The sequence below is a fragment of the Peromyscus maniculatus genome, chromosome 4 (genome assembly GCF_049852395.1).
Source record: "Peromyscus maniculatus bairdii isolate BWxNUB_F1_BW_parent chromosome 4, HU_Pman_BW_mat_3.1, whole genome shotgun sequence".
NCBI lineage: Eukaryota > Metazoa > Chordata > Mammalia > Rodentia > Cricetidae > Peromyscus > Peromyscus maniculatus.
In genome coordinates, this window is record NC_134855.1 from 99,006,695 (window position 1) to 99,023,376 (window position 16,682).

Consider the following 16,682-nt stretch of genomic DNA (forward strand, 5'->3'; position numbering starts at 1 on the left):
GGAAATGGATACCTACTGAAGAAGCCGAATCGGGTTCATTAGGAGGCTAAGATGACAGCAGGTCATGCATGCCTCCCTGAAATAAAACCATCAAGAACAGTCTCAGAGGCAGGGATGCTATGTGTATGACACTGGACTCAGGGGCAAGCCTGCCTAAGTCTGAGACCTGGCTTATTCTGTCACATTGAAAAAAATCACCTAACTTTTCTTAGATTCCTCAAAAATATGGAAAATTAATTCTAGCACATATACTTTAAGGGATTATATATGAGGGAATATGAATAAAACACTTGGGCCCCATGCCTCACCCACTAAATATTTAATAAAGGTTAGGTATTACTGGTTTTAAATACCCTGAAGTACAGAGCAGTGGTATTGGGTAGGTAAGCAGATAACAGGGCAAGGGAACATGGAATGCCATCAATGTGCTAGCCTAAGAGAGCCCTACCCAACAGTGACAGGACTTTACCTCTATCTACAGAGGCCACCATAGCCAGGTCTCGGTCACAGCAGACGATAAACAATTGGCTGAATTTTCTTCACACTGAATAGGAGTGACTGGAAGGGGGTGGGCAGGGGAGAGTGGAGATTCAGGCTGCAGCACCAGCTTTCAGTAGGTAATTGAGAAAGCCTAGGCACAAGAGAGTGGAAGCAGTCCCAAGATGCAGATGGCACAGGCGGAGGACAAGATCTAAGGACAAGAGGAATTTCACCCATTTTGAGTCTGCTTAAACTGCCATACTTGCCCTCCTGTCTAAACTGCTGGGCTCTGAACAGAGGACAGGACCTAGCTTCTACCAGGATCACCTGTAGGCTTGTGGATGCCAGTCTGACCACCACAGAAAGAACATCCATGTACAGGAATCCCATCTCACCAGGTTTCACGGTGGCAGACTTGCGGCCTCGCTTAGCAGGGGACCGCTCCTCTTCAGAAGTGATGAGTTTCCTTTTGCCTGATGGAACTCCCGTGGAAGCACGGGGACTCTCTGTGGTCTTACGGGTGGGTGTTGTGCTGCTGCTGCTGGAGGCAGTGGGGGTGGCTGGGGAGCTGATGTTACTGCGCCGCTTCCGCTTTCCTTCCACCAGATTATCTGATGATAAGCCAAAGGTTGGTAAGAGCCCATGGTCTCGACCCAATTCTGACAGAGCGCTGTGCTTTTTGCCACCTCCCACAATCAGGAAGCCTCTTTTTAAAGCCATATATTTTATGTTCCCGTCACTGCCATGAGTGAGGTAGGCTTGCTCCCCTGTAGAACTAGGAAGGCCAGAAAAACCCCGGAGACTTCTCATTTGGTACTTGGAAGGAAACGCGTATAGCAGTAGTTCTAAAAATGACAACCATCATCATCCAATAAACCATAAGACAAGTCAGGCAACCATTTCCTTATTGCTCTAGAAACTAGCCTCCCTTTTCTAAGCAAAGTACGGGCCCACAGGCAGCTGTCCAGGAAGGTCTTACCTAAGCTGATATCTGCTGCCTTTGTGAGGGGTGTGACAGCTTCATATGGGCCAAGCCCATATTGCTCTCTTAGTCTGTTTCCTTGCTCCAAGGATAAGATGACTGCCATTCGCTTGTACCACTTCCTCTGGCCTTCTTTTTCAATGCTGTAGTACAGCTCCCCAGACTCCTTCCTGTGTCCTTTCACCACTCCTGGGGATGACATCATAAGAGATACCATAGTTGTAGGCTGCGTAGCGCCCTCTCAAGAGGGTTCTACAAAAGCAGGCCCCCGAGGCAGAGAACACACAGAGCAATGAACCAGGCCTTTTCGGAGTCCTAGCTGTCCATCCCAAATGGTTTACAACACCTGGGACATATGTAGCTACTACACTGAGATCAGACAAGGTTTCTGGAGAGAATGCTGGACTTAGGGATTGTTAGTAGCTCAAATGGAATCCCTGAAGTGAATGGTATGGTTTCTTAACAATCTTGGAGCAACTTCCCAAGTCTTCCCATTGGGGTTTCTTTGAAGAATGAGCTGTAATTGTAAATATATTACAGGTGAAAATGACCATTCTAAGAGAACATTTGTACATGATTGTCTATTGTGCAACAGAGCCAGGATGGAGAGAGCCAAGAAAGGAGAAAAGAAACCCTGCTCCTTCTGTCTGTCCTCCCTGCTCCTGCGCCGATACACAACTGTGGAAGGCCTTTAGGTAGGAGCTCGGTATGGGACACACAAGGAAACTGAGTTAGAACTCAACTGACCTGCGTGCGATTAGGCCTAGTTCTGTTAGGTGACGATTAGGAAAGATCTATTTCCAATTCTATGGAAAACAACAACAACAACCACTCCTTCCTCCCTATCAACCAATAAACAACATATATCTCACACACCACATAAAAATGGCGGATCACTACTGACGCTTTTCATTCCCGTGAACAGAGAGGTGCACTTTATTCTCCATTAGCTTGTCTTAAAGGGCTAAGGAACCTAGCTTCCTAACAAGGAAAAACAGAGAGGAGGAAGCAGGTCCTAGTTCTACTGTGCCACAGAATCACTTCCTTTACTCATCTCCTAAGTTAAATCTATCCCTCACCAAACTAAATCAGAAAGACCATCTCAGACTGACAAAAGTCCAAAGCCAAAAAGACTCAGCACTAAGGAAGAGCTACTACAACTGGAAGCAGTGTGGTGTGACTCTGTAGACAGCCTCAGCAAGCAGACTGCTGCGTCCCTATCCTTGAATCTACACTGACTCCTGGTATCAACTACCTTGAAAGGGCCAGATGTGAACCTCTAAGCTGGCTTTATGCTCAAAGAAAACCAGATGCAATCATACATACAAACCATGTACCAACTGTGCCACACGGTCGATGGTGTCATCTGGTGTTCTGGGAAAGTGGCTCCACAAACACCAAAACAAGGGGCAAACAGCACTTGGAGAATCCCTGAACAAGACAGCCTAGAAGATCCCAACAGAAAAGCATGGTTTTTCATTCTATCCCAACTCATGTTCAACACAATATTCAGAAAGGATGTTTCTAAATAAGTCAACACAATAGATATCCTTACAATTAGCTAAGAAGGGACTATATTCTCAGAGTTAGTGTATGAAATAGTAGAGTAAAACTCCTTCACTATTACCAACACTGGCGACTTCAAAAAGAAAGGCAGTGACACAGAGCATCTTGAAAAACAAAAAAGGGCATCATCCTTCAACCCAGTCAGTAACAGACATGCAGCGTGCTGAGCTAACAATTCTTCCTGTCAAACGATCTCCGTGTCAATACAGGCAGTGAGTCTAAAAGTCGGAAGTGAAAGAAGACAGAGAGGGGGAAACACTAATGTTGAAGTGGAGAGACCTGGGAAACACCACCTTATCTAGTGACAAGGATTCACATCACCAGCGACGCAATGTGATGTCACATACCTCCCTCAGCCCCAAAGATGATAGGAAGGGCATTTCACCTCTATGACATTCTTTACAGGGAAGTAAAAACAAAACCATAACTCTAGTCTAATAAGAAAACATCAGACCTGATGTGAGAGACATTCTATAAAATACCTATTATTCTCAAAACTGTCAAGGTCATGGAAAAACAAAAGACAGAAATCGCCACAAACCAGAGGAGACCAAACGAAACATGATGACTAAATGTAATGTGGTATCCTCGACTGGATCCTGAAACAGAAAAAGGACATTATAGAAAAGATGGCAAAATCCAAAGACAGTTTGGAGTTAACGGTAAGGAATCAAGATTGGCTTCTCAGTTCTGACAAACATATCAGACTAATTTTGAATATTACAGATAGGGAACACTGGGTGAGGAGGACACAGGAATCCTCCATCCTAATACCATTCTGTACTTGGTAAATTTTTCTTTTAATTCTATAGTTATTCCAAAATAGGTTTACTGAAAACCAAGCTACCAACAAAAAAAAAGTCAATGGCAAAGATAACCAATGTAATAGGAGTGGAATCTCGGACTGGAGAGATCCAGAAAAACAGTAAAGCTGGGGAGCAATGTCTTGGTAACTGCGGACAGGATGGACTGATAGGCACAGTACATCGGCAGGGACTCTGCCTGTTTTATTACCTGCACTGAAATATTCATCTTCTGAGAGGGCTGTCACTTCAGTGTCCAAGGGTATGGGGTCACACAGGAGAATGTCTTTGCCCAACACATCACATTCATACCCATCATCAAAGAGCAGCTTATACTTCCCAGCGCCAACATCTCGTGTGATTTTCCCAGAGTAAAAGTAGCCATTGGATGACCACTTGGCCACAACACGGAGCCCTACAAAGCTGTTTCCTGGAGATGAGGCATCCAAGCCATCAGAAGAACCAGTAGCAGCCTGAAAAGGAATCTCTGGAGAATCACTCCGCCGCAAAGCATTAGAACCAGCATCCATTCGTTTGGTAGAGTCTGGCACACGGGGCACAATTCGAGTGAAGGACTTGTCATCTGGTGACATACTAGGTGAAATGTCTTCTATGCCCAACGGACCAGACACAACTGCTTCTCTACAGACAGATAAGAGAAGGAAGTGAGGTAAGAAAGGACCTATCTACCAAACCCACTCTTACCTATAGGTCTCTTAACCCATTCTTTATTCATCCCATCACAGACATGAGCCCAATCACAGTGACCTCACTCAGTATGGGCCCTTCTTCTCCCTCTGGTACCCCACGTACTCTCTAGTCTCCTCTTCTCTCTACTCCCCCTTATTTTCAACACTACCCAGGTACCTGGTTCCAGTGGTCCGAGAAGGTGGGCGGCCCCTTCGACCACGCCCACGAGGCGTGACTGGAGCCTTCCCTCCCTGTCTGATGCCAAGGCCTGCATCACCATCTTCCTCACACACTGGTGCCCCTGTCTGACTGATCCCTTTTCTAGGACTAGAGAATGAACACAGGTTAGTTTGACAGCAGCTGCTAGTGAATGCATCCTTTAACACCCCACAGGACCTGCCAACTAGATGCCAGGCAACGTGTGCTACTTCTCCAGGGCAAAAGGGAGCTGGCTCACACCCATCAGCACCGGTCAACAAATCTCAGCCAGGGAGCAAGGGGAAATGGGACAAAAGGGCCTCTTCCTGCATCCAAGTCTACTCCCTCCTGACTCCATAGCTTCCTGCTCGCTGCTATTCAAGATGCCACGCCCATCTGCCCTGCCTTCTCGACTTCACGCTCTGGATACCCAGAGAGCAGACCCAAAGCCAAGGAGATAACAGCATCCTGGGGCCCCTTCCAAACCCCCCAATGCCCAACCAAAATATGGATAAGCTGCAGAATATAGGAATGGCAGGAACATGTATCCAGCATTCCCAGCGTCCCCTACGGGGCTTCTTTGCCCACCAGGTTCCTCCCCTAGAAGCCCCAAACAGGGAGGAAGAGGATTTATCCTGGCTTGAGGTGGGCCATTCCCCATTACTTCTTCTCCTATGATATTAAAATGATAGTAACCCTGCCCCTGCAGGGTCTCTCTGGAGACCATGTATGCACCTCAGTTTTCCTGGCCCTCCTCGGGAACTGGGTAAGGCAAAATCTGCAGCTTCTGTTCCGCTGGTTTTCCCTTTGAGTGGCCCGGCTCCTCGCCCTGAGCTGCCACTGCTGTGCATGGCTGAGAGACTTGTCCCACTTGATGTGTGATGTGAGCTGGATGCTTTGGAGGAGAAGGAGCTGATGTCCCCCAGGTCTCCAGAGGAGCCTCCAGTCTGGGAAGGAGAAACCTCTGTTTCACATTCCTGACACTCTACGATTGGTTCCTCCGTCTCCTGCAGGGAAGAAACAGACAGGAAAGCTAGAAGAAACCGTCCTAACAGAAAGCTAAGTGGGAAATCCTAAAGACCACAGGACACTTCACCTCAGCCAGGTGGGAATCAGGAGGGAACTTTCTGAAGCAGTGGAAATATTTTGTTTTGAGCCATGGTTACATAAAAATTTTCAAAGCATAGCCAGGTATGATGGCATACACCTTTAATCCTAGTACTTGGAAGCAGAGGCAGGTGGACTCTGAGTTTGAAACCAGCTGGTCTATGTATCAAATTTCAGGCCAGCCAGAGATAACACAGTGAGATCCTGTCTCAAAATTAAGTAAGTAAGCAAGTAAATAAGTAAGTTAATTGATTAATTAATAAAAAAAACTTGTCCAAAGCTAGTGAACCTAACATTTAACATCTGTTACATGTAGCAAAAAATTAAGAGACCTTTATATGACGTATGAAGGGAAGTTGTCTTTTTATTGAGCAAGCATACAAGTTTTGAATGCTAGCGAGGAGTTTAACCTAGAAGACAGAAGCCATTTCCCTGTCAGAGAGAGAGCTGAGGAGGATGGTGAAAGGGAGTGGTCAGAAGTCATTCTAGAGACATCATCAACACTACTTCTGTGGTGCTGGGATTAAAGGTGATGCCTTTAATCCCAGCACTCGGGAGGCAGAGGCAGGTGGATCTCTGTGAGTTCAAGGCTAACCTGGTCTACAGAGTGAGTTCCAGGACATCCAGAGCTACATAGAAAAACCATATCTTGAAAAACCAAAAAGAAAGTGACCAAGAAAACAGAAAATTATTTGCAAAAATAGACTAAAACTGGTATTGGTGTTTGAAAAAAAAAAATGAAGATTACATTCCTAAAGCTAGCCACTTTTTGGCCACTTCTTTCTCCTGAGACTGACTACCAGCTCCAGTTATCAAAGTATTGAAGTCCAGCAATCAAAAGCCTCCTTTGGCTGCCCTAATTAACATGCCCAATCAAAATTAAACACCTCATTCTAAGACAGGGTTTCTCCTTTTCCCTTTATAAACCACCATTTGCCTATGCGCTACGTCTTTCTCCTCTATCCAGAGGCAGTCCGTTGTCCTCCAGGACAAATTCCTCTTCCCCCTCCCTTGCCCCCTTCCCCTTTCTCTTTGTCCTCTACCTCCTGTCTTTGTCTCTTATTCCCTGTTCTTCATCCCTCTGGAGCAAATAAATCTTTCTGCTGAGAACTTGGTCTTGGGGGTCCTGAGCTGATACTGGTCCCTTCACAGTTCTGAGCTCTTTCCAGCATGGGTAGAGGGGGCACACATGCTGAATGTGGTGGTGCATACCTTTGATCCCAGCACTGGGAAGCAGAGGCAAGTGGATCTCTGTGAGTTCAAGGCCATCCTGATCTACACGCCAAGTTCTAAGACAGCCAAGTCTAGAGACCCTGTCTCAAAAAATGTAATAGTAACAAAGAATTTGATAAGTACAAACCACAAGAATGCAAACTGGCTTCACCTTATATGCACACTCGGGTGCTAGAGTTCAGTTGTGTGGCAGCTACTGAGACTGAACTCCAGGCCCGGCAGGGAAAGGATCCAGGACTAAGACAGTATCCTCAATAGGCACTACAAAGGGAATGGGCATACATGACACCATTGTCTTCCTCATCTAGAGTGTTTGCAGAGCACCGTGCTAACTGACATGGTGTAGAGAAGGAAGACTCCTCTCAGGAGTCCAGTCTCCACAAAGACAACCACCACCACACACATTTACGTAATACTATAAGGTAAGCAAATAGCAGGCTTTTAATTCTCCCTTCTGGAAGATTTCTCCTTTAAGGATCCATGGTTGGGGGGAGGGCAAGGATAAATAGCAAGATGGCTCATCAGATGCCTGATGACTCATGTCTGATAACCCATAACCACAGGACGCAAGGAGAAAGCTGATAAAGCTGTCCTCTGACCTCCATGCATAGGCCACTGTACTTACACACAAACACACACACTAAATAAATGTTGGGGTGCAGCGCAGTTGATAGAGTGCTCCCCTCACACATACGTGGCCCTGGGTTTGTCATTAACAAAAACTAAGATGGAGACAGAAGACACGAAGTTTAAGACCTGCTACAGAGGCTTGCGCTACACAAGCAAAACCTTCTTCTCTAAAGAAGCAAACCAGCTGGGCGGAGGTGGCGCCCGCCGTTAATCCCAGCACTCAGGCAGAGGCAGGCGGATCTCCTCTGGAGTCCGAGGCCAGCCTGGGCTACAGAGCGAGTTCCAGGATAGCCAGCCTGGGATATACATACAGAGGAACCCTGTCTCAAAATACCAAGGAAGGAAGGAAGAAAGGGAGAAGGGAGGCAGGCAGGCGGGCAGGAACTGTCTCCGGGAGGTGGTGGTGCACGCCTTTAATCCCAGCACTTGAAGCCAGCCTGGTTTACATGAGTTCCAGGACAGCCAGGGTTATGTAGAAAAGACTGTCTCAAAAGCAAAAGTAAAAATAAAGATAAGAAAGAACTGAAGGAGAACAATGTCTGTGCCTAGTGGGGAGGAGTCGAGAAAGGGAAGAGGGGAAGGAAGTGGGGAGGGAGGGAGAAGGGAGAGGAGGGGAAGGAAGGGAAGTGGGGAGGGAGGGAGGAAGAGGGGGAGGAAGTGGGTGGCCCCAGGTGTTACCTCAGTTACTTTCCTTTCCACTTCCGTCCCGTCCACGTAGTAAACGTCTGTGATGACACGGGTAACGAGTGTCCGGACTTCACGGATCGTTCTCATGTGACGATGCAGGACGTGGCCGTGTGGAGGCTGGGGCATTTCAAATTCTTCCTCTCCCTACAGCAAAAGGCACAGACCACGTAAGGACAGAACCCACAGCGGAATGCAGCCACGGCTCTCCCGGTTACCTGTCAGAGGAACTGTTCAGGACTCATGAGCCGGGCGTGATAAACAGTTCACTTATTTACAGGTAAGACTGAGGAGGAGCCTGGAGAAGTCTGTCTGCCCGACTTGACCTGTAATCAGGATGCTCAATCATAGTATCTAACACATTAGTTTTAGATTGTAATCATTCGAATTTTTTCTTTTGTTTGTTTCTTTGTATAGCTCAGACAGATCTTCAACTCACTATGTACTCCAAGCTGCTCTCTCCAACTCGTGATCCTCCTGCCTCAGCCTCTGATAAGTGTGTACCACCACACCCAGCTAATCCTTCTAGTTCTCATGATAACACTGTGCCACCTAAAAAGCAGGTGCTTTGATCCTTAGAGAAGACCCGAATCCACACCTATTAACCAATCAGTGAAAAACAGTTCATTAACAACAACAACAAAAAGGCATTGCTTTCTCCAGAGGTTAAATAGGAAAATCTTTTTTTAATTTAACTTTATAATTTAATTTAATTTTACATACCAGCCACGGATTCCCTTGTCCTCTCCCCTCCCACGCCCCCCCCCTTTCCCCCAGCCCACCCCCCATTCCCATCTCCTCCAGGGCAAAGACTCCCCTGGGGATTGAGTTCAACCTGGTAGATTCAGTTCCGACAGGTCCAGTCCCCTCCTCCCAGGCTGAGCAAAGTGTCCCTGCATAGGCCTCAGGTTCCAAACAGCCAGCTCATGCACTAAGGACAGGTCCCAGTCCCACTGCCTAGTTGCCTCCCAAACAGATCAAGCCAATCAACTGTCTCACTTATCCAGAGGGCCTGATCCAGTTGGGGACTCCTCAGCTATTGGTTCATAGTTCATGTGTTTCCATTCATTTGGCTATTTGTTCCTGTGCTTTTTCCAAACTTGGTCTCAACAATTCTCCCTCATACAATCCCTCCTCTTTCTCGCCAATTGGACTCCTGGAGCTCCACCTGGGGCCTGGCCGTGGATCTCTGCATCTGATTCCCTCAGTCATTGGATGCGATTTCTAGCTCGACAATTAGGGTGTTTGGCCAACTTATCATCAGAGTAGGTCAGTTCGGGCTTTCTCTCACCCACTGCCCGTAGTCTATTGTGGATGTATCTTTGTGGATTTCTGTGGACCTCTCTAGCACTTTGCTTCTTCCTTAAATAGGAAAATCTTAATCTGTTCCAAGAATAGATTTGGGGATTTTGTTACTTTGTTTAGACACAGGGTTTCCCTATGTAGACAGGCTGGCCTCAAATCAGAGATCCACTTGCCTCTGCCTACTCACCAATATACTGCTCAGTGTTATGTCAGTTTAATACGAGCTAGAGTCATCTGGCAGGAAGGAGCCTCAGTGGAGGAAATGCCTCCATAAATTAGATCTGGCTGTAGGGCATTTTCTTACTTAGTGATTGATGGGGGAGGGCCCAGCCCATTGTGGGTGGTGCCATCCCTGGGCTGCTGGTCCTAGTTCTATAAGAAAGCAGGCTGAGCAAGCCATGAGGAGCAAGCCAGTAAGCAATGCTCCTCCATGGCCTCTGCATGGGGTCCTGCCTCTAGGGTCCTGCCCAGTTTGAGCTCCTGTCTTGGCTGCCCTAAATGGACCATGACTCAGGTATGTAGGTCAAATAAACCCTTTGTCCCCAAGTTGCTTTTGGTCATGGTGTTTAGTCACAGCAACAGGAATCCCATTTAAGTCACAATGAATAGATTTTTAACTGACGGGTTAAATTAGAAAACTGGGCATGGTGGTGTACACGTATAATCCCAGCATTTGGACTTGGGAGGCAGGAGATCAGAAGTTCAAGGCCATTCTCGACTACATAGCAAGTTTGAGGCCAGCCCCTGGGCTACCTGAAACACTGTTGAAAAAGAAAGGTACAATAGTATCCAGAATAACAAATTAAGATTTGATCTCTAGAACTGGAGAGGTAGCTCAGTGGTTAAGACCCTTGCTGCTCTTGCAGAGGGCCCTGGAGTTCCAGTCCCAGCACCCACACGGCAGATTCCAACTGTCTATAACCCCAGTGCCAGGGATCTAGCAACCTCTTCTGACCTCCATGGGCACCAGGAAGGTACTCCACTCTGTGTACTTACATATACACAGACAAAACATTCAGACACATAAAAATAAATAAAATGCTTTTAAAAGAAACTTTATATGTAGTTTACCATAAAAATAGTTTGAACAAAACCCTGTACTTTGTGATAACTGTTCATAATATTATTTCAAGAAAAATAAGCTTCTTTTTCAAAAAACACTAAGCAAGTATTTGGTGAGCAGCTTATGGGCACCATGTATTATATTATACAAATACCTACTGGAAAGATCAGAACAGACGTAGTTCATTCAGGATGACAGATTCAAATGCATTATTACAGATTAATATAAATCTAAGAATTCTTAGACCACAGTGATTCAAACAACCAGATAACATGCGAGAATCAGGTTGTTTCATGATCATAATTTCTTCTGTTGTGTACATGTCTGTCTGTGTATGTGTGTGCGCACACATGTATCTATGGGTGTTCATGAAACCATGAGGTCAATGTGTCTACAATTACTCTCTCCCTTGAACCCAGAATTTGCCAACTCGACTAGAAGACTGCCCATCAAGCCCCAGGAATCATCTTGTCTTTGCCTCCCCAGTGCTAGGATCACAGGGTGCACACGGCTCCATCGGGCTTCCTTACATGGGTTCTGGGGGATGGAACCCCGGCCCTCCTCACGTTTCAACAGTGAGCACTGTAACAATCGAGCTAGCTCCCCAACCCTCAAGTTAATCATTTCTAGTTCCAGATGGGCTCCAAAATCATGCTTTAGTAGGATGTGGATGACTTTTATAAAATAGACTGTTAGCACAGGAGATCTTAAAGCCCTGCTTGTTGCTACATCCAATCGTTAACTTCTCAGAGCCTCCTGTGTTTACTACCTAGGGCCTGCTGGGAGCTGAAACCTGCCAGCATTCCAGTCTGTTTTCTCCTGACACCTCCACCCTCAGCCCCTGGCTCTGCAATGCTAAGGAAGAAATGTACTGTCTCACACCTCACCTTCCACGTGGTAAGACGATTGTACGTTCACCATCAATATCAAGTCTTTCAAAACTATATTTACCACCACAATAAAGATAATTCTTTGTTTTTCTTGGTAATGTGTAGTAATTTACCTAAAGTTTTCAGTAATATAACTGAATAATCATAAGTCCAACTTTACCTATGGAGTAAAATTTCTGCAAAAATGGAGCTGTAAATAAAATTTTAAAACATGGATCCTAAACCAATTCTTTACACTATTTCTACATATGCAACTGGATTTAATGAGGCTGGAGCACAGCTGCTGCATGTCAGCAGTCGGGCACACATGCACCAGAACCATGACAGCCTCAAGTAGACTGCAGTCTGACTGGTCCCCACTAGATGGTCCATCCTGCATGCTAGGATCTAAAGGGTTCCCACTAGACACATCACCACTGCGAGGGACAGACTTAACCCGTTCTAATACAATCAAACAAGAGTCAGGAGGAGGGCACATAACCCATGCTAACTCCTCAAAAAGGTCTCTAAAGTTAAATGACTTGAAGACTATGTCATTAATAATGGGTGGAGAAAAAAGTCATTTTCCTGTCCCAGAAAACCTAGCTCCATATACAGTTCCCATACACAGATTTAGGGAGCGTCAGAGTGGTAGCCTGTGCTTTCTCCCGGCACTGGCCCAAGTCCCAGCTACTTCAGAGAGATTTTTTTTTTTTTTTTTTTTTTTGGTTTTTCGAGACAGGGTTTCTCTGTGTAACTTTGCACCTTTCCTGGAGCTCACTTGGTAGCCCAGGCTGGCCTCAAACTCACAGAGATCCACCTGGCTCTGCCTCCCGAGTGCTGGGATTAAAGGCGTGCGCCACCACTGCCTGGCGAGATTTTTTTTTTAAAAAAGTTCTGACACTCAGAAAATCTCCATCTCGCCTTTAACAGTCATTCACAGTTCCAACTTCTCCACGCTCCACTTTCCAAAACTTTCCCCTAATTAAGACTCTTTACCCAGCACTCAGGAGGCAGAGGCAGGCGGATCTCTGTGAGTTCGAGGCCAGCCTGGTCTCCAAAGCGAGTTCCAGGAAAGGCGCAAAGCTACACAGAGAAACCCTGTCTTGAAAAAACCAAAAAGACTCTTGACCTATCCACCAACTGCATTTTCCTAACACCTTTTTAAAAAGATTTATTTTACTTATGTGCATATGTCTATGTTGAGCATACGCCATGTGCGTGAGGGTGCCCCTCAGAGGCTACCTGAAGTTACAGTGGTGAGCAGCCAGCATGAGTGCTGAGAACCGAACTCGGGTCCTCTGGATGAGCAACAAGCGGCTCTTAACCGAGCCATCTCTCCAGCCCCTGACACCATTCTTATCAAGAGAATCTACCTCTTAAAACACATTCTTTCATTCTGTGTGACACTGTAGTAATATCTATCAAAAGTAGTTGCTAAAATAACACCCATAACAATCAAAAGGTAGGAGCTAGAGAGATGGCTCAGTGGTTAAGAGCACACACTACTCTTGTGGAGAACCCGAGTTCAGTTCCCAACACCCACACTGGGGGACTCAGAAATAGCCTAAGTCTAGTCCTCATGGATACAACACCCTCTTCTGGACTCCTCTGTCACTTGCACTAATGTGCACATTCTCTCTCTCTCTCTCTCTCACACACACACACAGAAATTTTAAAATAAAATAAATCTTAAATTGGGAGGGGTTGGTGCTGGAGAGATATCTTATTAATTAGTTCTCTTACAGAGAACCTAGGTTTGACTCCCAGCACCCACACAGCAGCTCACACTGTCTGTAACTCCTGTTCCAGAGGATCTGACACCCTCTTCTGGTCCTTATGGGAACTGCATGGCATACAACACAGCAACACAAACATACACAAAGTAAAACTAATGAATCTTTACAGGAAAATCTATAGGAAACAGGACCCACCAATGTCTTCAGACACGCCAGATGCAGCAGTAAGTGATTTCTCCCTCAACCCTCAAAGCATCTCCACGGAGCAGTTAAACCTGGTCCTTAATGACTCACTGCCTATCACCATCATCATGAGATACAGGGTACACCTGTTTACAGAACGTGATGACTTCTGGGAAAATTTTACAATTCTGTGACTCCTTCAACAGCAGCAATCCTAGACAGCATGCCTTGTCCCTACTTAATTCCTCTGTCAATCTTTTTAATTTAAAAAAGTTATTAGCTGGGCATGGTAGTACACACCTTTAATTCCAGCATTGGGAGGTAGAGACTGGAGGAACTTGTTCAGTTTAAGGCAAACCTTGTCTACAGTGTTCTAGGATAGCCAAGGCTATACAGTGAGACAGATCCTGCCTCAAAAACAACAAACAAGATATAAAAAAAAAATCAACAAAAATAAAAAGAAATGTCACTGGAGCTGGAGAGATAGCTTAGTAAAGTGTCTGCCACACAAGCATTAAGACTTGAGTTCAGACCGCCAGAACCAAAGCTGAGGACAGCAGCACACATCTCTAATTCCCAGATCGCCAGAACCAAAGCTGAGGACAGCAGCACACATCTCTAATTCCCAGATCGCCAGAACCAAAGCTGAGGACAGCAGCACACATCTCTAATTCCCAGACCGCCAGAACCAAAGCTGAGGACAGCAGCACACATCTGTAATTCCCAGCACCAGTGAGATGGGAAGAGACACGGGACTTCCGACTCGGAGGTCAGCTAGCTTGGCCTACGTGTGAGACCCCGTCTCAAACACAAAGATGGAAGACACCTGAGGACCAACACCTGACGCTGTCTCCTGATTTTCACACACAGCCTTTGAATGTCCGTGTGCACCTCCACGTGCACACACGCAAACAAACATAAAACCCCGTAAGATTGCTAGTGGAAGCACTAAATGAGCCCCGCAGAGAATGAGGAGTCTGTGCTGGGCGCCGAAGGCCCCCAACTGTGCCCACCTGGCTGTGGAGAGACTCGGTGTCATCCACGGGAGCACTGGCCTGTTTCTCAGCACTTCCCCTCTCAGTCTGCACTGTGGCATCTTGTTTCCCAGAGTTCTGCTCCACTGTACTGGTCCCCTGCTCACAGACACTCTTCACAGTCTGGGTTGCTGCTGAAACAGTTTCTGGGGCACACAGGGAATGGTCCATGGTCTGGATTCCTATGTTATTCTGGGTGGGCCTTTCCATCAAGACCTTACACGGTTTTTCCTGGTTAGCACTCAGCCCTTCTAACAGGTCTGTTTCCATCACTTCTCCGTGAGGGCTGAACAACCCCTGTGTGGCTTTCTGCTGGGAAACAGAAGAAGCAGAGTCCTCAGAAGCAGCGGCATCCTTGACAGGCCCAGTGGGCCTCACAGGCTGCTCACTCTGCCTGAGCTCTGGAGTACCATCCGGTTTTTCCTTGTCGTCTTCTTGAACACTTGGAAAATGGAGCAAGTTTGCCCTGAAAATGAAACATAAAGACATCACGTATTATGGTTTGAATGCAGGTTATTCCTGAGTCAGTGTGGTGGCACACATCTATAATCCCAGCACCCAGGAAGCCGAGGAGCACAGAACGACCAGGGCTATAATCAATAGTCTCAAACATAAAACAGTAAAAAGAAAGTAATTCCCATTGTGGGAATCCACCAGCCTGGTCTACATCATGACTTCCAAGACAGCCAGGGATACATAAGAGACTCTGTCTCAAAGAAAAAGAAAAAGATCCGTTAGTCATGAAGTCTCATTTGGTTTTATGAATGGTTCTAACATTCTTTACTGACTCCCACCACTACGCGTGAGGTCTGCTCTCTTCTGAACAGTAATTTAGGAGAAATACAGCCTTCAAAGAAGGAAAGTTGTAGGTGAGAGTCTGGTCTTTCCGGGTCAAAGGCCACTAGGTGATCACAGCAGGTGTCCAGTGCTTCAGTGCGGAGCTCCCTGGGCAGAGCTCCTCCCAACCACGTCAGAGGACTGTAGAGGAGCGCCTGAGATCCGGCCCAGCTCGGCAGGAGCGCCTAAGATCCGGCCCGGCTCGGCAGGAGCGTCTCTCCATTTGGGAGCCCGTCTCTCCATTTGGGAGCCCGTGTGTCCTAATTAGGTTTCTACTGCGGTGACAAAGACCATGGCCGAAGCAACTTGGGGAGGGAAGGGTTAACTGGCCTACACGGTACAGTCCATCATCACAGGAAGCCAGGGCAGGAGATCACAGCAGAAACTGGAGACAGGAACCAAAGCCAGGACCAAAGAAGGAGCGCTGTTTATACGGGCTTGCTCCCCATGACTGGCCCAGCCTGGTGTCCTGTAGAACCCAAGACCACCCATTTAGGAGGGGCACCACCCACAGTGAGTGGCCCTTCCACATAACTCACTAATCAAGAAAACGCTGCCACAGACATGCCTACAGGCTAGCTAACGGAGGCAATTCCTCATTTGAGATTCCCTCTTCAAAGTTATGTCTAGGTTTATGTAAATTGACAAAAACCCAAACAGCACATACTGACTGATTTATTTATCCTTTAAACATTACCTGAATGTTGCCTATAAGCCAAATACCATAGTTTCCAAAGTAACTAGAGATTTTTAAATGTTAATAGTTCTCTAGAATAAGAAACCCAGGCTAAAGCCAGTGGTGGTGGTGGTGGTGGTGGTGGTGGTGGTGGTGGTGGTGGTGGTGGTGGTGCACACCTTTAATCTCAGCACTCAGGAGGCACAGGCAGGCGGATCTCTGAGTTTGAGGTCAGCCTGATCTACAGAGTGAGTTCCAGGACAGCCAGGACTATACAGAGAAACACACTATCTCAAAATACAAAAAAACAAATAATAATAATAAAAAAAAAAAAAAAAAAAAAAAAAAAAAAACAGGGGCTGGAGAGATGGCTCAGAGGTTAAGAGCACTGACTGTTCTTCCAGAGGACCTGAGTTCACTTCCCAGCAACCACATGGTGGCTCACACCATTTGTAATGAGATCTGATGCCCTCTACTGGCCTGCAGGCTGAACACTCACTGTATACATGATAAATAAATAAATCTTAAAAAAGAAAAAAACCAAACAAACAAACAAACTTAGGCTAGCTCTAAGCAGGTTACACATAAATGTGTCTTACCTTT

The 16,682-nt window shown here is 46.3% G+C and overlaps 1 protein-coding gene and 1 long non-coding RNA gene across 17 annotated transcripts in view; one reads left to right on the plus strand and one right to left on the minus strand.

Annotated features, from left to right (window-relative positions):
• Tp53bp1 (tumor protein p53 binding protein 1) overlaps positions 1-16,682 on the minus strand; it is a 95,374-nt gene that overhangs the window by 4,511 nt on the left and 74,181 nt on the right. For 12 of the 15 annotated variants that reach the window (XM_042276051.2, XM_076568570.1, XM_076568573.1 and 9 more), the window contains 7 exons: positions 14,546-15,032; positions 8,368-8,520; positions 5,455-5,726; positions 4,699-4,848; positions 4,043-4,473; positions 1,460-1,651; positions 876-1,091 (listed from right to left, as the gene is read on the minus strand). In XM_042276051.2, the coding sequence (XP_042131985.2) occupies positions 876-1,091; positions 1,460-1,651; positions 4,043-4,473; positions 4,699-4,848; positions 5,455-5,726; positions 8,368-8,520; positions 14,546-15,032 (1,901 nt within the window). The remainder of the gene's footprint in view (positions 1-875; positions 1,092-1,459; positions 1,652-4,042; positions 4,474-4,698; positions 4,849-5,454; positions 5,727-8,367; positions 8,521-14,545; positions 15,033-16,682) is intronic. The other 3 variants (XM_076568572.1, XM_076568574.1, XM_042276053.2) reach the window with 1 other exon arrangement.
• Positions 4,202-11,727, plus strand: LOC121828794 (uncharacterized). Of its 2 annotated transcripts, XR_006071386.2 has the most exons (5): positions 4,202-4,501; positions 4,915-5,824; positions 7,368-7,481; positions 8,527-8,653; positions 11,515-11,727. It is a non-coding gene; the product is annotated as an uncharacterized LOC121828794 (long non-coding RNA). The 2 variants fall into 2 exon arrangements; XR_013050295.1 differs by lacking the exon at positions 11,515-11,727 and having other exon boundaries at positions 4,371-4,501; positions 5,733-5,824; positions 8,527-8,654.